The sequence below is a fragment of the Symphalangus syndactylus genome, chromosome 19 (assembly GCF_028878055.3).
Source record: "Symphalangus syndactylus isolate Jambi chromosome 19, NHGRI_mSymSyn1-v2.1_pri, whole genome shotgun sequence".
In the NCBI taxonomy this organism is placed as follows: domain Eukaryota; kingdom Metazoa; phylum Chordata; class Mammalia; order Primates; family Hylobatidae; genus Symphalangus; species Symphalangus syndactylus.
Genome location: NC_072434.2, coordinates 54,355,092 through 54,379,413, shown reverse-complemented (window position 1 = coordinate 54,379,413; position 24,322 = coordinate 54,355,092). Strand labels below are relative to the sequence as shown.

Here is a 24,322-nt window from a genome sequence, read left to right as displayed (position 1 = left end):
CACTGGAAAACCCAAAAATTGTGTGACTTGCTTTATTGCAGTGGTCTGAAACCAAACTCCAACATCTCCAAGGTATTCCTATACCTACTCAATAAATGTTTATGGACTGCATCTCTTCCATTTTAAGTGGGGAGAATTAAAACTATTCCTCAAAAATGTGCCTTTTGATGCTAACCTCATCTCTTGCCTTTACTGTGAAATATAACACTGTCTATATTCATGGTCTGAACTTCTTCAGCTCCCATTTACTCCCTAATCCATATTGACTGACTCCTGCATCACCCTTCCTCTATACCATATAGGGCTTATACTAAGATTGTAAGTGATCTTGACAGTGTAACATAAGCAATATTTTTTTTGGTCTACATCTTGCCTGATTCTCCCAGAAGTGTTTGTTACTATTGTAGATTCCACCTTCCCTTTTGAAACTCTCCTCCCTTAATTATCTATGACCTCACCTCTTCATTCTCCTTGTTCCCATCTTGCTTCTCTGCACAGACCTCCTTCCTCTGCCCATTCTTGATATATATTTTTTCATGTTCCCCAGGTTTCCTTCTTCAGGCAGCTTTTTGCCAAAGCTTTTCTCCATACAGGAATACCTTAGAGATGTTGGAGTTTGGTTTCAGACCACTGCAATAAAGCAAGTCATACAATTTTGGGAGTTTCCAATGCATATAAAAGTTATGTCTACACTATAGTAGTCTGTTAAGTGTGCAATAGCATTGTCTCTAAAAACTGTGCATACATAAATTAAAAATACTCGTTGTTAAAAACTGTGAAGAATGCCATCATTCTCCAAAGAATGACCTGTTAGCAACAAGCAGAAATACAACTTGAACAACCTTTGGCCAAAAAGGAGAAGAATTAATTATCCACAGGATCCAAGAAAGGAATGATAATCAAATACAATCAGGACAGAAATATGGCTGGACATGAAGAAAAACCAGACACGGGACTTGAAAAGGACTTATAATGGAACGTGGCAGTGTTCTCTCACTCTTTCAGGTTGTCAGCTTTATTTCCTCTCATACTTTCATTCTCAAGGGAGGAAATATGGGATCCTAAATCTGTTTAGCTTATGTCACCCTTTTAAAATTTTATTTATTTATTTATTTATTTATTTATTTATTTATTTTTGAGATGCAGTTTCACTCTTGTCACCCAGGCTGGAGTGCAATGGCACGGTCTTGGCTCACTGCAACCTCTGCTCTGGGGTTCAAGCGATTCTCCTGCCTCAACCTCCCAAATAGCTGGGATTACAGCCGTGCACCACCATACCCAGCTAATTTTTGTATTTTTAGTAGAGACATGGGGTTCACCATATTGGCCAGGGTGGTCTCGAACTCCAGACCTGTTTATTTTTCTCCCTGCAGAGAGGGGAATTGAAGCAGTCTCCCAGTCCCAGTTCTAAAAACATAAGACAGGAGCTCCTATTGGTCAAGTTTGGAGCATGTGCCCACTCATGGACCAATCAACAGTGGTAGGGGAGGAATCACGTGAGAAGATGGTGGCTCCTGTAGACCATATAGGGTCAGTAGGGGAAAGGGAAAGAAACTGTTCCCAGAAAAAAAAAGAAAAAAAATTGCTCTATTCCCAGAAAAATGAGAGAGGAGTTGTTAAACAAATAAAATTATAGGTGTCCACTAAAATCTTGATAGAGGATGTTAACAGAAGAGTTATACATGAAGTCTGGAAGAAAAGATGCAAAGAGTGTGAATATATAAGAATATCTCCAAAACTGAGTGTATGTGTGCACATGCACACTTTTAACTCCTTTTATTCTAATTTCTTGCTCACCAGGGCTAATTTGGCTTGGCAGGATTCAAGAGAAAAAGATCTTTTGAACAGTGGACCAAGTATTTTGTACACTAAAAAATGTACAGCTCCAATTGTAAGCAAATAACAGCTGGTTTTCACATAAATCTCTCAGTTTCCCTAGTATCTAACACAGAGTAAGTTCTCAAAGTCCTTGATGAAAGAATGCATAAAAGAATGCATAAATAAAGTCCTTCTGAAGTCATTCGCTGCTGGCGAAAATAATATTGCCAATCCAAATTTGCACAAGTGAAGACAACCGCTAAGCCATGGTGATATCTCCCCATCAGGATATCTAGAGGGGGCTTTTGTTATTTGTGCCTTGTGGACCCCATTTTTAGAAATATTTTCTTTTTGTGATAGACTGGGGATAATTTTTCTGAACTACTCTCTCCGTCTCTGTAATAAGATCATATCTTCTCAACCTATTGCCATGTGAGATGCCTGTACAAACCGAGGAAGGAATGTATATCCCTGCCTTATTGACATTGAGCTTGGCCACGTGACATATCTTGACCAATGGAATATCGGAAATATTAGACACTTGTCATATCCAATCAGGAGTTTTAATTGTGCTTGTATGGCTTGACTTAACCCTTCTCACTCCCACCTCCACCATGACAACAGCATGTCCTAAACATTGGTCACTCTTTTTGTTTGGGTTGCAATATTAAATATATATATATATATGTATACATATGTGTATATATGTGTGTGTATATATATATGTGTATATATATGTGTGTGTGTATATATATATATATATATATATATATGAGCTGAATCCAGCCCAACTGATCCACGACCCTCGTGTAACATAAGCAAGAAATAAATATTTGTTGTCCTGAGCCTCTGAGATACTGGGGCTGTTTATTATTGCAACAAAACCTGACTAATACATAAAATAAACCATACATACTGTTATAACTCGTTTTCCCATTTCTTACTTAATCAGCTGCCACATAGCTCTACTGGCCAGCATGGGTTAAGGAGGTGATGATTTGCTAGTGTGGAAAGTTCACAGGCAATAGAGCCTTTGAGCTATTTATATTATATTATATTATATTACATTATATTATATTATATAGACTTTGATAACCTCCTGTGGCTTGGATTTATCATCACAAAACTCTGTGAATTCATAAAAATGAGGTTCACATCATTGTGAAGAGGAATGGAAACAATATGTGTGGGATGCCAGCACAGAGTAGTGCATTAGTGAATGATTGTTCAATGAAGGAAGGAAGGAACATGTGAACCAATGAATGAATTTCATATTCTATTCATTCAACCTATGAATATTTATTGAACATTTACTATGCACTAGCACTTCTGGGGAATAGAGTCATGAAGAAAATGGACACAATTTTTATCCTCATGAAGAGTAAGTGCTTATGGGTAAGGCAGAGAACAGCAAAATAAACAAGTAAATATATAATGTAAGGTAGAATAAGTGCTATAAAGAAAACTAAAGCAGGGTAAGTAAGAGAATATCAAATGAAATCATATACGATCAGGAAAGCCCTCTTGAAAGAACATTTGAGCAAAGACTTGACTAAAATGAGGGTACACGTGTAAAAACCAGGAGGAAGAGCATCCCAGGTAGAAGGACTAGCAAAGTCCAAGGCCTTGAAGCAGGAATTTACTTGGAGTGGCTGAGGAAAGGCAAGAAGATTTGTGTGGCAAGAGAATAGTGAGAGAGGGAAAAAGAATTAAATGAGGGTGGAGGAGTGGCCTGGAGCCAAAACCTCAGGCAACTTACAGGACTTCAGGTTTTACCCTAAATAGAAAAGTAAGCCCTGGATGAACTCATGGACACAGGAAGGGGAACATCACACTCTGGGGACTGTTGTGGGGTTGGGGGAGGGGGGAGGGACAGCATTAGGAGATATACCTAATGCTAAATGACGAGTTAATGGGTGCAGGAAATCAACATGGCACATGGATACATATGTAACAAACCTGCACATTGTGCACATGTACCCTAAAACCTAAAATATAATAAAAAAAAAAAAAAACAGAAAAAAAAAAGAAAAGAAAGAAAAGTAAGCCCTGGAGAGTTCTGAGCAAAGCAACAGCAGGCTTAACTTAAATTTGGAAGGTAGGCTCCATGGAGTGTAGATTGGAGCAAGGCAAGTGGGGGTCACTGCATTGCAGAACTCAAGGGGGTGCTCCACACATTGCAGTCTTTGTGAATGGTGTCTCTGGGGCAATGCTGTGCACAATGAACGTGGGTGTAGGCATTGGCCTGGAGGCCAGGGTGGAAACAGGCGGATAGACCAGGAAGCTAGCACATTAGGAAGCTAGCCATGCAAGGGATTGGTGTTTGGGGGCAGGGTGGAAGTGGAAAGGGATTGGTGAGAACTGATTGGATGAGGATTATACTCTGAAGGTAAAGCTGTAGATTCTTGCTGATACACTGGCTATAGGGTGTGAAAGAAAGACAGAGGTCATGGATTACTCCTATTCTGGCCTGAGTAACTGAATGAATTATGGTGCAATTTAGTAAATATGATCCAGTCAGGGAAGGGTGGATTTATGGAGTGTGGGAGGAGAGAATATCAAGGGTTCTGTTTTGGCTGCATTACCTACAAGGTGCTTCACATCTGAATGAACGTGGAAAATAGGCAGATGGAAATGAGTCTGAAAGTCAAAGGAGCTGAAGAAATAAATTTGGTTATAGCACTTAGATGTGTTTAAAGCCATGGAACAGAATAAACCACCCCCCAAGAGGAATGTGGACCAAGAAGAGATCCAAGGTTCACCCCATTTGTCTTTGTGTTTTCCACTGTGACATGCACAGGATCAGGCATGTAGTCAATGTTCAATAAAGGATTTTTAAATTGGATGTAAAATCTTTGTACCAGAAGGAAGAATAAGATGCAGATGCAAGCATCCAGGACGTACAGATTCCCTCAGCATGTTGGGGTCTAGGCTTGCATCTTTTTAATCATCATGGTCATATTCTGTTCTGGCACTTGAAGGTTTTCTGGGTTCTGATCGCAAAAGAAAGAATTCTATGCCCTGCTGGCATTGGCCTCAGATGTCCTCTTTGAGTACCTAGATCGCTTGATCTGTGAGGTTGAGATGTTTTATTTAAAATAATAATCTTTACAATAGTAATAATAGTAGCTTATGTTTATTGAATACTTACATTTCAAGAGCTTTCTAAATATAATCCCAAGAAACCAGCAAGATAGGTATTATGATTCCCATTTTGCAATGAGAAAATCAAGTCCATACTACTAATAAGTGGCAGAAATGAGATTGACACTTAACTCTATTTGACTTCAAATTCTAGGCTCTTTTCATATTTTCTAGCTGCAAGACTTCAATCCTTTATCAGAAAATGGTTTAAATGGATGAAGTATCCTTTTTTTATATTTAGGATGACAATAATAATATCTGCCATTTATTACATGTCTGCTAATAGCTAGGGAAATACCTTAAGCAATTTTGATGCATTAGCTCATTGACTCCATTTTACAGATGGGGCCTTTGAAAGTTGGAGGTTAAATGATTTATCCAAGGTCATACAACTGATTTAGTAGTAGGATTTAAGCCCAGATCTGGCCCCAACACCTTAGCACTTATTGAATGCAGTGCCTAAAACTTGGAAAATAATAATGCTCAGAACAATAAATAAAAGCAAACACCGGGTGTGGTGGCTCAAGCAAAGGCCGGGTGTGGTGGCTTACACCTGTAATCCCAGCACTTTGGGAGGCCGAGGCGGCCAACCACCTGAGGTCAAGAGTTCAAGACCAGCCTGGCCAACATGACGAAACCCCATCTTTACTAAAAATACAAAAATCAGCCAGGCGTGGTGGTGTGCGCCGGTAATCCCAACTACTCAAGAGACTGAGGCAGTAGAATCGCTTGAACCCAGGAGGCAGAGGTTGCAGTGAGCAGAGATCATGCCACTGCACTCCAGCCAGGTTGACAGAGCGAGACTCTGTCTCAAAGAAAAAAAAAAAAAGCAAAGTAAAAAATAAAATAAAATAAATTGGAGTAACGTGGTGGTTAAAAGAAAAAGCAGCTTATATAGTAAATAATTTGAACCAGAATAATAAAGTTTACTTTAGAAGCATTTTTCTCTTTTCCAGAAACCCAAGAGGCAGTGCTAAAGTCATTCTTTAACGTTATTTGGAATAAATCATTGGTAGCATAATACAGTGGGGAAGAATTTGTGTTCAAAAACCTATTTTAAATCTTAGCTCTGCCATTACTAGTTCTGTGACCTTGGGTAAACTACTTATGTTTTCTTGACCTTGGCTTCCTCATATATAAAGTGAGAATAACAGCTTGAGGGTAGTACCTTATAAAGAAATATAAGGAAAACACCTTATAAACTGGAAATCATTATAAAAATACATGTGTATTAATCATATATGAAAATGGACACAATCTCTGTATATAAATGGAGAAAGGGGCATATTAACCCAGAGAGACAGTGGTTTGTTATCACTGCAGTCACATGGTAGGTGTTCAATAAATGTTAACAAGTTCAGTGAGTATAGAGTTTCAGTCATGCAAAATGAAAAGTGGTACAGATCTCTTACACAACAATGTGCATATAGTTAAGAATACTATTATGTACACTTCCAAGTTGGTAAGAGGATAAACGTACGTGTTTTTTCCACTATATATATATAAAGAAAAGCTTAGCCAAGAAAAAAAAATAGCGACTAACATTTGAAGACAACTCTTCATTTCAAAAGTTTGTTTCTAAAAGCCAAAGTCACTCTTGAACACCTGGGGAACACCTTCAGGATTTCACACAAAGCAAACCTTTATTTCAGAAATAAACTTTGATGTTTGAAAATAAAAGACAAAAAGCTGTTTCCTGGGGGCAGAGAGGACTTTTCTCAGCTGCGTGAGAGGCACAGAGCAACCTGAGAGCTGCTCCAGCTCCTTCATCTCTGAGTCCCCTCCCTCCTCCTGCTCTCCCTCACCTCTCCTTCCCCTCCTACTTCCACCTCACTCTTCCTCTTCTCTGACCCTGCTGGAGTCCTTCATTCCTCTTGCCTATCCTCATTTCCTTCTCTTTTGCAGCTAGCCTTCATATGGAATTAAGGCATAGATATTCTTTAATGTTTGTGGCATTATTGAATCTTTAAAGGTTTTGGTTCCCTATTATTTAAGAAATTTCAATTATTGATTTCACTAAGTAATTTAAGAGTCTTCAACATTTTGTATTCAGCCAGTCATTGAACAAATATTTTCTAGGCCACAACTCAGTCTTGGAATATATCCATGAATAAGACAGACTCAGTCGTTGCCCTTGTAGAGTTCATGGTTTTGTAGGAGTGACAGAGGAAAAAGGAGGCAACCAAAATCTAGTGTGAACAAATACTTGCACAGGAATGTTCATGCAGCGCTATTCACAAGAGCTGAAAGGTGGAAACAACCCAAATGTCCATCAATACATAACTTCATAAACAAAATGTGGTATATCCATACAATGAAAAATTACTCGACCATAAAAAGGAATAAAGTTCTGATACATACCATAACATAGATGAGCCTTGAACACAGTATGCTAACTGAAAGAAGCCAGATACAAAAGGTCATATATTGCACCATTCCATTTGTATGAAATATCCAGAATAGGTAAATCTATAGATACAGAAAGCGAATTGATGGCTGCCAGGTTCAAGGCGTAAAGAGGAATGGGCAGTGACTGCTTAATGGCTACAGAGTTTTCTTTTAGGGCGATGAAAATGCGTTGGAACTACTGAGAAGTGGTATCTGCACATCATTGTGAAAGTCACTGAATCTTACACTTTTAAATGGTGAATTTTATGCTACATGAATTCCATGTAATTTTTTTAATGTGTGGCGTAAAAAGTGCTGTGATGGAGTAACTACAAGACGAAACTTGTTTAGGATAAGACTCATGAAGGAGATGTTCTACAAGGTGAGATTTTCATTCATTCAACAAATATTTATCCAACTTTCTCTACATATCAAGCCCTGTTCTAGATCCTGGAAATACAGCAATGAACACTGTTAATATCATAAGCTCTTATCCTCAAGGAGCTTATATTTGGCAGGGGGAAATGGAAGAAGCAAACAAAAATATAATAAACATTTTTCATATGATGTTACAAGGTGATAAGTGTTATGAAAAAATATAATAGAGTAAGGCTTAGTAAGGGGAGTTCCAGAGGATAGTGGAATATAGAGAAATTATCTAGACAAAGGGGAAAATGTTCAAAGGCCCAGGGGAAAGAGAGTCTGACATTCTCATTAAACTTTGTAAAATTTATTTCTCCTCATATATGGACAATATGATTGCTCACCTTCTGGAGCCAGCTTAATCTTTCTCTTTTTTATTCCTTATCTCAGTTAACTTTAACCTATTGAGCTAAAACTTTAGTGTTATTCTTAGCATGTCCCTATTCTGGAAGACTTGAAGATAATTTTCCAAACAGAAATATTTTAGTTGCTTCTCACCGAAGATTTTGTGATACTATTCAGCTTATTAATACCTCATCTAAAATTAATATTTAAAAATTTAAATGCAAGATTTTATGACATCCTGCAATTTTAGGAATGATTAGACCAATATGTTTTCAACTGAATATTTCTTCAATTTTTTAATTTGAGTTAACAGGGAAGAATAGGATTTGCTTTCAGAAATTCTAATCACAGCTAATTCTTCAAGAAGATTTCTACCCCATAAAATAAACTAACACTGATTTTACTAACTCTGCAGTAAAAGTTGTAAAAAAATAAGGAGAGAGCTAATCGGCAAAAGAAAGACATCTCAAATCAAATACATTCTGGTACTTTTCTATATAGACTTTTTATTTTACCCATTTGTCAGAGAATATTAACAGAAAGGATTTCCCAACCCCTGCTGTAGCAGTTTTCTTCCTGTCCTTCCCCCAACCCACTCATGAAGTCTTTCTATTGTTCTTTATTAGGTGCTAAAGACATCCATCCCCCAGTCTTACTAGGACAACAACAGAGTGGCAGGAATGAGGATTAAGAGGGGAATCTTGTTACCCTCATGAGCCGGGCCCCTTAAGCCAAGAAGCCTTCAACTGAGAAGTCTCTGGTTTCAACTTTTATTGGATTCTGCCTCCTTTGCTCACTCCTCCTGCACTCAGTCTTCTGTGAGAGAATGCATATGATGAGGTCATTAGAACAGTAATACAATAAGAGCCCAAACTCATGAGGGGCTGCCACTGGGTTAAGATGGAGCCATGCCTTCTAATAATCAAATTCTCTCTCTCATCTAGAATGGATACCAGGGCCTGAACAAATGTGAGGATTCTCAACTCCCCAAATCACAATAAGTGGCTGACTTACTGTGGCTGGGCCTACCCTACATGGAAACACAGACATCAGGCTGTAGGACAGGAATGGCCTAAGAGTTGACATTGGACGTTGAGTTGGAATTCATATCTGTCCTTATTTCTTAATGTGCTTGTAGTCAAGTCACTTTATCCCAAGGCTTAGATAAGGTGTTCTTGTGTGTGAAATGGAATACATACTTCTCAGCATTGTCTTCCATAAGCAGAAAAACTTGGTACATAGGAGGTGCTAGAAAATGATAAATATCGAGAATGTTTGTTGAAATCTTTTTATTATTATTATTATACTTTAAGTTTTAGGGTACATGTGCACAACGTGCAGGTTTGTTACATATGTATACACGTGCCATGTTGGTGTGCTGCACCCATTAACTCGTCATTTAGCATTAGGTATCTCCTAATGCTATCCCTCACCCCTCCCCCCGCCCCACAACAGTCCCCAGTATGTAATGTTCCCCTTCCTGTGTCCATGTGTTCTCATTGTTCAATTCCCACCTATGAGTGAGAACATGCAGTGTTTGGTTTTTTGTCCTTGCCATAGTTTGCTGAGAATGATGGTTTCCAGTTTCATCCATGTCTGTTTGTTGAAATCTTGATCTTTTTCCAGACTGCAGATTCAAAGGGTTGTGTGCTTGAGGGCTATACTGGTAGAACAGCTGGGTGGCTGCCAGTATCTTTTTCTCAATTTCTATCTATATATTCTGGGCTCCCTGTGGACCCAGCTAATGCTAGCGTATTACTCACATAAGTATCATTTATTGGATAAAAACAATGTGCATTAATTTGAAGCAAAAAATACTTAAGAATTAAGGGAGAGGAGAAATGTGTCATATGACAGTCAAGTTTATTTTTCACGACTATTTTCTTATGATTTCCAAAATTAGGCTCATCTCTCTCACAACAGTCTGTCAGTTAAAAAGAAAGCATTTCAGAGGTTATCTGCTCTGAAGCCATAACAGGAGGATGGAAAAACTGTGGCCCAGGAAAGTCGCATGCTTCTCCAAAATTGACAGCTACTTAGAAGCAAAACTTGGACTGAAACCCAATAATCTTAATTCCCAGTTTCATGCTCTTTCAATCTACTCTACCATTTATGATAGTGGGAAGCAGAGACTATATTTTAAACTGGAAAGAACCTTGGAGTTTACATAAAACATAAAAATCAGAACCATTTATTAAACACAACATCCTTATGAAGTAGATCATATCTGCAGTTTACAGATAAGTGGAATACCCAGATGGGCTGAGTAACTTACTCGAGATCACAAAAAGTGGTAGTTGAGATTTGAACCCAGGTAGTCTGACTCAAAATCCCATGCCTTTAACCACTCCTCAACTATGATTTTAGCAGCTTCTATTACCTGCTAATGAAGGAGGCAACATGATATACTGGAAAGGACTTAGAATTAGAGTTAGATGACCCTCACTTTCTGCTACACACTAGCTCCTCACAAGAAATTATTTCTAAGGTGATGCAGGCAGATAGTTAATGATTATTTTATTACCACTTTCTCTAGTCTGATTAACAATGTTTACCTCCATCCTGATAGGCTGTAAAGAACACAGTAGGGTCTACATATTTCACTTTCACCATTGTAATTTCCAGCATCTAAGATAGATAGCTTGACAAATGGTAGACACACAATAAATAAACATTTTACTGAATGGAAGGGAGCTTCAGTAAGTCACTTCCTCTGCCTCGGCCTCACAACTTCCATTCATAAAATTAAAAAGCTGTGCATGATCTGCAAGATGACTGCCCAGCTCTGAGATTCTCTGAACATTTGATTCTGAAATGCCAAGAGAGATAGTGTGAGTTCCACTGTTTTGGAATGTCTAGATACCTGAAACTACTTAAAGACAGTAGCACTTGAGTTTCTAGCAAACTAAAGCCATGATGATGAGATATTTGTAAGCAGAGGAAGCCAGGACTCAGGTGGAATCTGGGGAACTTTGGAAGGAGATGACCTTGGAAGGGCCTATAAGACTAAAAGGTGTCCAAGTGAATTGGTCAGCTTGGATTCACAACCCCAGACTGCATGGATTTACCATCAATAGGCAATGCCCGTGGGCTGCAGGGATCAGCAACATCCTAATGAGAATGTGGATAAATCAATAATTAAGGTCTGAGCTAAATTAGCAAAATACAGCAACATAACTATTATCCATTCAGTGTTCATTATATATCATCCTTTCTTCTGAATTCCAAGCTCATATACTTAACTGATCACTGGACATTTCCACATGGATGTCACACTGACACCTCAAGCTCACTCAATGTACCAAAGCTGAATTCAACATCTTTTGGCTCTCAATTTCATTGTTTCTCCAATGTACCCTATATCAAAGTTCTTAATCCAAACAAAAATCCTGGAGGCATCCTAGACCTCTCTCAATCCCTTTCCATCAAAACATATTGATTTCACCTCCTTTTTAATCTCTGCAACTTCCTTCTTTCCCCTATCGCCACCCCATAGACCCAGCTTGGGCCCTCATAACTGTTTGTTTTTGTAACTCTCTCTTAAATAATCTTTTGGAGTCTAACACTGGTTGTTCAAATTTGGTGTCTCCACACTACACCCAAAGTGTTCCTTCTAAGATTAAAATCTGGTCAGGTCCCTCCCTGCATAAAGCCTGTTCATGCCTCCTTTGCTTATAGGCTTATGTCCAAACTTCTTATCTTGCCATTCACAATTTGGCCACTGCCGACCTCCCTAGCTTCATTCATTGATAGTCTCTTATTTGTCTCAAATGTTCCATCCAACCCCAACTCCCTTTTCCACAGGCCTGCAGGTCTATAATGCTGGGGGTGACAGTCCATGGTTCTGACTCATCTTGCAGCAGCTGCTAGAGTTTTCTCTACCACTGGGATGCTGAGCTCTTGTCTCCATCACTGGAACACATAGATGGATGGATGGATGGATGGATGGATGGATGGATGGATGGATGGATGATTGGATGGATGGATGGGTGGATGGATGGATGGATGATGATTGGATGGATGGATGATTGGATGGATGGATGGATTGATGGATGGATGGTTGGATGGATGCATGGATGGATGGATGGATGGATGGATGGATGGATGGATGGATGGAGAAAAGGAAAACCAGGGAGAAATGTGTGCACTCTAGGTAGTTCCTTAGACTTACACTTTTGAAATGGAGCAGAATGGTTTTCAGGGGCATTCAAGACCCACCAAATCTGAAAGAGAAAAAAAGCCACACGAGGAGTCACAGATCTGAAGAGGGTGAATATAGACAGCCCTGGGTTAGAGTGCGGTAGCACAAGGTATCGGCTTACTGCTGCAGGGGACACTATAGAGAAAGCTTCAACACAAATAAATGGAAGAGTCAAGTTTGGCTGACAAAATTTGGGAGGGAAAAAGAGAGAAAGACCCAGAATTCATGTTGTGCTGTGTGAAGAGCAGTGAGCAAAAAATTAAACCACATTGCCAGCGGCATAGGCTAACACACATTGCTTAACCTCTCTAATCTGAGTCATTTACTCTATTTCTCATCTTGTCTTCTCTATTGAAAGAGAGGAGCTGAAATTATGTGCTTTCTAGGGTGGTTGTTTGAGTATAATAAGATAATAATATGAAATGCTTTGTGAGTTGTCAAGTGCTGTAAATACATGGGTTCTGACCATTGTTAAGAAATAGGAGAGGAGAAACTTTGCTGTTTAATCTCTGTCCTTCTTTGGGACTCTGTGAGAGCACAGAATGCATTGCTGACCTGTAGTGCAGACCTTCAGTGCTTGTCACTGTACCTGACATATAGTGGGCACTTAACAATGTCTCCTTAATGATAAAATGACATTAAAACAGGAGGAGAGACATTTCCATGAAGAAGCTTTGGAACGAGACCAATCTGGATTTGAATCCTGCTATGCCACTTCCTACCTATGTGACCTTAGGCAAGTTACTTAACCTCTCTGAGTCTCGGCGTTCTCAACTGGCAAGACGAGCAGAGCTTCTCAGCTCAAAAGGTTGTTGTGAGGATTGCACTAGTTAATGTTATAGCAAGGGAGCTCCTGAACACATAGCAGGTGTCTTAAAGTGATCCTTGTGTTAAAGAATAAGGAAGATCGTCAAGCATCAGTGATTAAAGGGGTAAGAGAGGAAATTAGTGGTCCAGTGAAGAAAATTGTGATGGTATTGCTGACAATCACTTCATCTTGAACTGTGCCAGGGACATAATTGGTATAAGTCAATTTCCTATCTGTTGGGAGTGTGGTGTGAGCTTCAGATGAAATGAGGGCTCATATTGACGACAGAGAACGAGAAGGCATTTGGAAGAATAAAAAGAATGCAGACCTGGGCTGTCTCTCCCTCCATCCCCTGCCTCAGTCTTCTCTTCTACAAAATGGGGAGGAGAACTAGAGAATCCGAAAAGCCCCTTCTGGATATAAAACTCTGTGTATCAAGAGGAAACATAATGGTGGGCTGAGTTGAGTGGACTTGAACTAGAAACTTTTCTGTTCTTTTGGCAGGTGAAACTGTGTGTTGGTTTAAATACCATTGAGAGGTTAATTAACATCACTGAGAGCCTGTTTTCTCATTTGTAACAGGGGAATATTACTGCCTAGCTTGAAGGATTGCTGCAAGGGTTAAATGAGGTGATAGGCATCTAATGATGGGCACAAGATAGGCTCTTATTGAATATTCAAAATATTATTATTCTCTGTCTTTTTCTCCCTACCTTTCCCAAATTCAGCTAGGTCTCTCAGCCTCTCTGTTATATGGCCATTGTGTCAGGCTTCTAACTGGCAACCCAGCCTAGCGCCTATAGAGGCATTTGCTCATCAATGAAGTGAAAAGAGGAAAAGGACCCTTTCCACCCCTTCAGCCTGCCCTCCACTGGGCTGCCAGAATTATCCTCAAAAGCACAGTTCTGATCTTATCAGTCCTCTGGTCAAAAGACTTTCATTGTTTTTCATTACCCTGAAACACTGACCACATCTCTTAGCCTACAATTTAAGGCCCTCCCAGACCTTAGTCTACCTCAGTAGTCTCATTTTGCCACTCCTTGGAACAACCCATTTCCCAGCTGAATCAAAATCAACTGCAAGCTCATTTTTTCCACCACCTCCATGCCACCAATAACATCCTTCAATGGAAAAGAATTATGTCTGCTTTGGAACACTGAGAGTCACACAAGGAAGTTTCACCACAGTGCAGTCCAAATCAGAATGTGCTGCATCAAAGTGGAAACATTTCTGCATTATTTGTTTTTCTCCTGAAATCAATATTCCCTCAGTAACAAATTCAGCAGGGATGCCTCCATTCCCTGGTCTTGGGGGTTCCCTTAACAGAACAATGTGTAATTTCCTCCATTTCTCTGGCTCTAATGGGGGCTGTCAGGTATCCTCCTCCTGAAATCCTGGCAAAGGATGCATAAATCCAACGGGAAGCTTTGCATGACTGTCACATTTTCATTCTAATCAGCAGCCCCTTCCCCCACCTTCTTTGTACTTAAGAGGCCAGAGATACTCCAATCCCCTCTCCTGAGCTTCCCTCGTGCCTAAGAGGACCTCTGGCCTCTGCTTACTCACCCACCCCCATCCCAGGAGGTTGCAGCCCCTCATTATATAAGGAGGCTCCTGCTAGGAGGTTCATTTCATCTATCAGTGCTGAGTTTCACCTCCGACCTTAGGCTTCCTTGGGGTTATAATGTGCCCTGCCTCCCTCCCTGTCCTGGGTCAATTTCATAGATTTCTTTTCTGCTGCCAAGAGCAGCTTCCAGGGACAGGAGAGACTGCCTGCCTCAGCTCAGAGTGAGACACTGAGGAGAAATGGGCCTTTTAACAACTGCAATTCAGTGATGAGAAAGCGATGGGACCCCATCACCATCACTCAGACCCTCCTCCAAGCCCTTTGCATTTAGCAGGTGAAACGGAAAACATTTTGTTTAGGCCTAACTGGATGATAGATACGGGAATCTGGCCCATACAGACGCTAAATCCATTTCCTGCTGCAGATGAATGGGCAGGCGGCCTGCAGCCTGATCAAAATTTTCTTTGGCTAGAAGCGGAAATGAAGGCCCCTGTGCCATCACCCACTGAACTCCTCACAATAGCTATTCGTTCAGCTTCTATGAGAGGATCCTGTCCTCTGCCTAGGGTCCTCATATTGTAGTTGCAATGGTGATGTGTGTTGGTGCTCATTATTTCATAATATTGTAGAATCAGAGCTGTAAAAATGACTTTGAGGGTCATTAAGTCAGTTGGGTTCAATTTGCTTTTGTTTTATAGCAGCAGAACCATTTTTTGCAAATAACATCCTACATGGTAGCTCAGTACAGGAAATGGACAAAAATGGAGTTTCTCTGGATAAGTAATCTTCTTCAGAAATGTGGGGTTCCAGAAAAAGCCCTTTGAAATGCAATGATTCATTTTAATCATGAAGTATCTATAAGCATCTGTGCTGCCATAGCCAGACATGTGATCACTAGCTTAATTAGTTCTAATGATGAGAAGCTCATTACATTACAAATAATATCATTCCCCTAACAAAGGACAAGTCATGTAACCTCAATGGACCTCAGGATCCTCATCTAGAAATAAGAGAAAATAATAGCAACCTCCTGCTAGAAGGAAATGATGAAATACCATGTGTGAAATGCTTAAAACTCATGAATTCTGTGGCCACACTGGCAAAGCAGGCTACATGTATAAGTGAAAGGACTAAACTTAGAGACAGATTGCAATTCAAATTTGACTCCACCATCTATTAGCTGTTTGACTTTGGGCTACTTACCTAACCTCTCTGTGCCTCAACTGTATGGTCCATTTTATCATATGACTCATTGGGTTGTTGCCAAGCTTAAATACATGACAGAAAATGTACTTTATAAAGCATAAGAAATGATTATGGGTTTTTTTGTTTTGTTTTGTTTGTTTGTTTTGAGACAAAGTTTCGCTCTTATTGCCCAGACTGGAGTGCAATGACGCAATCTCGGCTCACTGCAACCTCTGCCTCCCAGGTACAAGCAATTCTCCTGTCTCAGCCTCCCAAGTAGCTTGTATTACAGGCATGTGCCACCATACCCGGCTAATTTTTTTGTATTTAGTAGAGACGGGGTTTCACCATGTTAGTCAGGCTGGTTGTGAATTCCTGACCTCAGGTGATCCACCCGCCTCAGCCTCCCAAAGTGCTGTGATTGCAAGCATGGGCGACTGCACCCAACCGATGGTTTTAATGAACAGGATGCACATAGGAAGCCAGCTTCAGCCACCTTGACCTTGGTGGGAGGTTGTCAATTACCACTTCAAGATCAAAAAATGCCTGAGCCACCTGGGAAAGACAATCCTCGGAGGTTTATTTCAGTGCTGTGGATCCCAGTAATGTGTCACAAGGTGGAGGAGAACCACCTTTGTGCACAGTGCTAGGAGCTTGATATGCAGGAAATTATTCAACTCCTCTGCACTCAGATCAATTCTTGCACTTCCCTGATTTACTCTTTATCACAGGGAGGCCAAACCCTGCAAGCAACATTCCAAGGTTCCCTTGCCAAAAGACCTCACCTCTGTTCAGTTCAGCTGATAGCAGGCAGTAGAAAGAGATTGGAAGAAGGGAGGGAAAGAGAAGCTAACTATTTCTCACCTTGCCCCCTTAGCTTGAGCAGTGGCTGCTTCTCCTCCAGGTTCTAGCTCCCAACAGTCAGCCCCTCAAACCATGATCTGAGCTCCTGCAAGACAGCCTTACCACTAACTCCAAGTCCTGCCTGACTCCCCTGGGAATGACTATCCTCCAAGGGTCCAGCTCCCACCAGGCCCTGATGCCAGGGCTCTTAGCATTGCCTCCTCTCTTTGTACCTGCAGCTCTGGAAGAGGTAGTGGCTTCTTATACTTGCTAATCCTAGGAACCTCACCTTCCCTCATTGCTCTGTTGGTCCTTTTGCCGTTTTGTGACCAATTATTGAACCAACCAACACGGGACCTGTTTTCTCCAAACCCCTCACAAACACACCTCCTAACAACTCTAGGAGGTTGTGATTTTTCCTTATTTACCTTTGAATGAGCAGAGTCTCAAAGAAGCTAAATAATGTACTCAAGATTCAAAAAAATGAATGGCTGAACTGAATCCAAACTCAGCCTTCTAAGTCAGTCAGTGCTTTTTCCAACAAACTGCAAGCCAGTAAAGAGACCAGTAAAACAACACGAGGCTAGAAGTCTCTAAATGCTGGAGAAATTCATGGCTGTAGTTACAAAAAAAAAAATGATGAACTTGTTTGAGGTTTCAGTTTTCTTGATGTTGCTAGCAGATGCTCTATGTTTAAGACTCAAATTTGCTTGTAAAAAGCAGTGATAGAGTAAAAAGAAAATTTAAGACTCAGTAGACTCTAGCTTGGGTCTGTCCCTAACTTGGCTATTAGACTCCAGGTAACACTTTATCCTCCTGTGGTCCTGATTTATCCATCTTTAAAATGAAGTTTTAGAACTCAATAATTCAACATTCTGATTCTGTGATTCTAATTATGTGATTTTATACTGACTTTTACTTCACCCTACAATGAGATTTTACACATGTTGGAAAGTTTTTTTGGCACATGAAATGCTAAATTAGAGTAAATAAATGAAGTCTTTGGCATGCCACTCATGAAAGGTTCTTAGATCCTGGATAAAAATGAACAAAGGAAGACTTGGCAGGATACTTCAAAGAGGTGCCTGACCCTGATTTAGATTGTCAAGATGTCATTAGGAAGATTGGACTGCTGGGGGCTGGCTGCAGTCCATCTGGAAGAGTTTCATGAAAAAGGTGAGCTCGGAACACGGTTTTGAGAGAGAAGAGTGTCTGGCTCCCTGCCTCTACCTGCTGTCCCATCCCCACTTCAGTCTTTGAAAACTTACTCTGACCCTATTCAGAGAAATCTGTAAGCCTAGGAGCTTACTGGCACATGACATCAGGATGCTGATCACTTGGACCTTCTTCTTGGCTTGGGCTTGGTTTGAGTATCTGAGCTCCTGGGTTGCTCCAGAGCCTGAGCCCCTGTTCTTCCCTTAGTTTCATGAAATCACAAACAGTCTGGTTTCCTCAGTGCCTGAGATACTGAAGTACCTGTATCTGAATCATCTCCCCACATCCCAGGATGCAAGTCACTGAGCCTGAACCAGTGCATAGTAGGGAAAAGCATGTGAGCAGCAACTTTTGCTGGTAGCCATTTGAGCCCTGTCCAAAAGAGAAGTTCTCTAGTTCAACATTTTGACTTGGCTCCTTTTATTATTATTATTATCATTATTACTATTATTATTATACTTTAAGTTCTGGGGTACATGTGCAGAATGTGCAGGTTTGTTACATAGGTATGCACATGCCATGGTGGTTTGCTGCACCTATCAACCCGTCATCTGCATTAGGTATTTCTCCTAATGCTATCCCTCCCCTAGTCCCCCACCCTTTGACAGGCCCCAGTGTGTGATGTTCCCCTCCCTGTGTCCATGTGTTCTCATTATTCAACTCCCACTTATGAGTGAGAACATGCAGTGTTTGGTTTTCTGTTCTTATGGTAGTTTGCTGAGAATGATGATTTCCAGCTTCATCCAGGTCCCTGCAAAGGACATGAACTCATCCTTTTTTGTGGCTGCATAGTATACCATGGTGTATATGTGCCACATTTTCTTTATCCAGTCTATCACTGATGGGCATTTGGGTTGGTTCCAAGTCTTAGCTATTGTGAACAGTGCCACAATAAACATACGTGTGCATGTGTCTTTATAGTAGAATGATTTATAATCCTCTTGGTATATACCCAGTAATAGGATTGCTGGGTCAAATGGTATTTCTGGTTCTAGATCCTTCAGGAATTGCCACACTGTCTTCCGCAATGGTTGAACTAATTTACACTCCCACCAACTGTGTAAAAGTGTTCCTATTTCTCCACATCCTCTCCAGTATCTGTTGTTTCCTGACTTTTTAATGATTGCCATTCTAACTGGCATGAGATGGTATCTCATTGTGGTTTTGATTTGCATTTCTCAATAACAGTGATAATGAGCTTTTTTTCACGTGTTTGTTGGCTGCATAAATGTCTTCTTTTGAGAAGTGTCTGCTCATATCCTCTGCACACTTTTTGATGGGGTTGTTTGTTTTTCTCTTGGAAATTTGTTTAAGTTCCTTGTAGATTCTGGATATTAGCCTTTTGTCAGATGGATAGATTGTAAAAAATTTTCTCTGGTTCAGTAGGTTGCCTGTTCACTCTGATTATAGTTTCTTTTTACTGTGCAGAAGCTCTTAACTTAATTAGATCCCATTTGTCAATTTTGGCTTTTGTTGCCATTGCTTTTGTGTTGTCATCATGAAGTCTTTGCCCATGTCTATGTTCTGAATGGTATTGCCTAGGTTTTCTTCTAGAGTTTTTATGGTTTTAGGTCTTACGTTTAAGTCTTTAATCCATCTCGAGTTAATTTTTGTATAAGGTGTAAGAAGGGGTATAGTTTCTGTTTTCCGCATATGCCTGGCCAGTTTTCCCAACCCATTTATTAAATAGGGAATCCTTTCCCCATTTCTTGTTTTTGTCAGGTTTGTCAAAGATCAGATGGTTGTAGGTGTGTGGCATTATTTCTGAGGCCTCTGTTCTGGTCTATTGGTCTATATATCTGTTTTGGTACCAGTACCATGCTGTTTTGGTTACTATAGCCTTGTAGTATAGTTTGAAGTTAGGTAGCATGATGCCTCCAACTTTGTCCTTTTTGCTTAGGTTTGCCTTGGCTATGCAGGTTCTTTTTTGGTTCCATATGAAATTTAAAGTAGTTTTTTCTAATTCTGTGAAGAAGGTCAATGGTAGCTTGATGGAGCTAGCACTGAATCTATAAATTACTTTGGTCAGTGTGGCCATTTTCACGATAATTGATTCTTCCTATCCATGAGCATGGAATGTTTTTCCATTTGTTTGTGTCCCCTCTTATTTCTTTGAGCAGTGGTTTGCAGTTCTCCTTGAAGAGGTCCTTCACATCCCTTGTAAGTTGTATTCCTGGGTATTTTATTCTCTTTGTAGCAATTGTAAATGGGCTCGTTTAAGGGAACGGATATCTATTTAAAGAAATGGACTCACATTTTAGGCTCATAAACCCATGCATGGTTACAACCACTACTCTCAAAGAGTCAAATATGTGAAACAGCCCAGAAAGATCAAAAGGGATTCATAGGCTCAAATATCTCATGTCTTTCTCACTCCCATCTGCAGGAAGGGGCCCTGATAGATTTTGACCCTAAGATTCAAGAACTCTCCATTTTATAGCCTAATGATCAGTGGGAGTGAAGGAGGCAGAAGGAGATGGAAGAAGAACAGACTTCAAACACATTGAATTGTGTTCGAACCTTGGCTGCGTAGATGGCTAAGGGTTGGCCTAGAGTAAGTTCTCCAGCCTCTCTGAGTCTCAGTTTCCTCATTGGTAAGGTGAGAGGACAATGTACTCTTCATGCATGCAGAGCCAAGCAGACGCCCATGCCAATCTAGAACATGTGATAGATTATCTCCCGGGGAAGTAACGTCACTGGGAATGTAACAAAAAGGAAAATTTCAGATTTGCCAGGATTCCTATAAGGTTAAAAGATCAATGTTAATCTTTGCAGGGAGATGGGGGGAGAGGGGTGTGGAGAGGAGGCAGCTGTTGAGACCCCTAAGAAGCCTGTTGAGCCATACTAGATGAATGCTTTTCTAAGGATGGTGAGTCTAGTTAACCTCAGAGCTGATATTTTCAGGGAAGTTGGAGTAGGATGGGAATGCAAGTTAAGGGCCAGAGTGAAATGACTGAATTGCACAGGACAAACCAGGAGCCACTGGCCACTTCTGCCACTGGGTCCTCTTCTTTACTTCTCCATGAAGCCCTAGCCTCTCCTTTAAATCCATCAGCTTGAAGCCCTGCTCAGGGCATCCTGTTATCTCAGACATGTCTCAGGCCAGCCTGGCTTCCATCTGTAAGCACTTCCTACAGTGCACATGCATAGGAAGCACTGATTTTCTCTCCAGAAATCCCTATTTTTCTCTTATGCCTAGATGCCTCCCCTGCCTCCTCTAAATTCATCTGTGCTAGGGACATAATGTAGGGAAATGGCAATCCTGTGTATATGCCAAAGTCTTCTTCAAAATACTGTGCCTGAAATCATGTCTGCAACTCAATCTTCCTATTAGTAATAACAATAAATGTATATTGAATATTTTAAAATGCTGATGAGGATGTAGAATCAGTCACCTGCTAATATGGTCAGACTCTAAGTACATAGCCATCTGGCATGTATCTAACATTTGTAGAGAAAGGGACCACAATTTAGGGATGAATAAAGTTTAGAGATTTGATCAAGGGCAACAGCTAATAGGAGCTACGTCTAATTTTCCAAACTCCACTCTTTCTACCTCAGCCCAGCACAGTAACAAGAAACTATCAGAAAAGTGGGTCTAAACACAATCAATACATTACACAACTCCAGGGGGTGCTATTCACACTGTAGTCTACTGCTATGGCCTGAATGTTTGTGCACTCCCAAAATTCATGTTGAAATTCTAACCCCTAAAGTGATGATGTTGGGTGGTGGGGCCTTTGAGAGGTGATGAGATCATGGGAGTGAAACCCAATGAATGGGATCAGTGCTCTTATAAAAGAGAGCCCTGTTTTGGTACCAGTACCATGCTGTTTTGGTTACTGTAGCCTTGTAGTATAGTTTGAAGTCAGGTAGCGTGATGCCTCCAGCTTTGTTCTTTCGGCTTAGGATTGATTGGGCGATGCGGGCTCTTATTTGGTTCCATATGAACTTTAAAGTAGTTTTTCTCAATTCTGTGAAGAAAGCCATTGGTAGCTTGATGGGGATGGCATTGAATCTATAAATTACCTTGGGCAGTATGGCCATTTTCATGGCATTGATTCTTCCAACCCATGAGCATGGAATGTTCTTCCATTTGTTTGTATCCTCTTTTATTTCACTGAGTAGTGGTTTGTAGTTCTCCTTGAAGAGGTCCTTCACATCCCTTGTAAGTTGGATTCCTAGGTATTTTATTCTCTTTGAAGCAATTGTGAATGGGAGTTCACTCATGATTTGGCTCTCTGTTTGTCTGTGATTGGTGTACAAGAATGCTTGTGATTTTTGTACATTGATTTTGTATCCTGAGACTGCTGAAGTTGCTTATCAGCTTGAGGAGATTTGGGGCTGAGACAATGGGGTTTTCTAAATATACAATCATGTCATCTGCAAACAGGGACAATTTGACTTCCTCTTTTCCTAATTGAATACCCTTTATTTCCTTCTCCTGCCTAATTGCCCTGGCCAGAACTTCCAACACTATGTTGAATAGGAGTGGTGAGAGAGGGCATCCCTGTCTTCTGCCAGTTTTCAGAGGGAATGCTTCCAGTTTTTGCCCATTCAGTATGATATTGGCTGTGGGTTTGTCATAGATAGCTCTTATTATTTTGAGATACGTCCCATCAATACCTAATTTATTGAGAGTTTTTAGCATGAAGCGTTGTTGAATTTTGTCAAAGGCCTTTTCTGCATCTATTGAGATAATCACGTGGTTTTTGTCTTTGGTTCTGTTTATATGCTGGATTACATTTATTGATTTGCATATGTTGAACCAGCCTTGCATGCCAGGGATGAAGCCCACTTGATCATGGTGGATAAGCTTTTGATGTGCTGCTGGATTCGGTTTGCCAGTATTTTATTGAGGATTTTTGCATCAATGTTTATCAAGGATATTGGTCTGAAATTCTCTCTTTTGGTTGTGTCTCTGCCAGGCTTTGGTATCAGGATGATGCTGGCCTCATAAAATGTGTTATGGAGGATTCCCTCTTTTTCTACTTATTGGAATAGTTTCAGAAGGAATGGTACCAGCTCCTCCTTGTACCTCGGGTAGAATTCGGCTGTGAATCCATCAGGTCCTGGACTCTTTTTGGTTGGTAAGCTATTGATTATTGCCTCAATTTCAGAGCCTGTTATTGGTCTATTCAGGGATTCAACTTCTTCCTGGTTTAGTCTTAGGAGGGTGTATTTGTTGAGGAATTTATCCATTTCTTCTAGATTTTCTAGTTTATTTGCATACAGGTGTTTGTAGTATTCTCTGATGGTAGATTGTATTTCTGTGAGATTGGTGGTGATATCCCCTTTATCATTTTTTATTGCATCTATTTGATTCTTCTCTCTTTTCTTCTTTATTAGTCTTGCTAGCGGTCTATCAATTTTGGTGATCTTTTCAAAAAACCAGCTCCTGGATTCATTAATTTTTTGAAGGGTTTTTTGTGTCTCTATTTCCTTCAGTTCTGCTCTGATTTTAGTTATTTCTTGCCTTCTCCTAGCTTTTGAATGTGTTTGCTCTTGCTTTTCTAGCTCTTTTAATTGTGATGTTAGGGTGTCAATTTTGGATCTTTCCTGATTTTTCTTGTGGGCATTCAGAGACATAGATCAATGGAACAGAACAGAGCCCTCAGAAATAATGCCGCATATCTACAACTATCTGATCTTTGACAAACCTGACAAAACAAGCACTGGGGAAAGGATTCCCTATTTAATAAATGGTGCTGGGAAAACTGGCTAGCCATATGTAGAAAGCTGAAACTGGATCCCTTCCTTACACCTTATACAAAAATTAATTCAAGATGGATTACAGACTGAAATGTTAGACCTAAAACCATAAAAACCCTAGAAGAAAACCCAGGCAATACCATTCAGGACATAGGCATGGGCAAGGACTTCATGTCTAAAACATCAAAAGCAATGGCAACAAAAGCCAAAATTGACAAATGGGATCTCATTAAACTAAAGAGCTTCTGCACAGCAAAACAAACTACCATCAGAGTGAACAGGCAACCTACAGGATTGGAGAAAATTTTCACAACCTACTCATCTGACAAAGGGCTAATATCCAGAATTTATAATGAACTCAAACAAATTTACAAGAAAAAAACAAACAACCCCATCAAAAAGTGGGTGAAGGACATGAACAGGTACTTCTCAAAAGAAGACATTTATGCAGCCAAAAGAACATGCAAAAATGCTCATCATTACTGGCCATCAGAGAAATGCAAATCAAAACCACAATGAGATACCATCTCACACCAGTTAGAATGGAGATCATTAAAAAGTCAGGAAACTACAGGTGCTGGAGAGGATGTGGAGAAATAGGAACACTTTTACACTGTTGGTGGGACTGTAAACTAGTTCAACCATTGTGGAAGTCAGTGTGGCGATTCCTCAG

General features: G+C 40.2%; 1 protein-coding gene across 2 annotated transcripts in view; it reads right to left on the bottom strand.

The window, feature by feature from the left end:
• OMA1 (OMA1 zinc metallopeptidase) overlaps nucleotides 1-24,322 on the bottom strand; it is a 264,889-nt gene that overhangs the window by 51,560 nt on the left and 189,007 nt on the right. The window contains exons 9-10 of one of the 2 annotated variants that reach the window (XM_063613885.1): nucleotides 12,290-12,341; nucleotides 9,559-11,229 (exon numbers count right to left, since the gene is read on the bottom strand). In XM_063613885.1, coding sequence (XP_063469955.1) covers nucleotides 11,228-11,229; nucleotides 12,290-12,341 — 54 coding nt within the window. In that variant the 3' untranslated portion in view covers nucleotides 9,559-11,227. Of the gene's footprint in view, nucleotides 1-9,558; nucleotides 11,230-12,289; nucleotides 12,342-24,322 lie in introns of those variants that run through there. The other variant, XM_063613884.1, reaches the window with a different exon arrangement.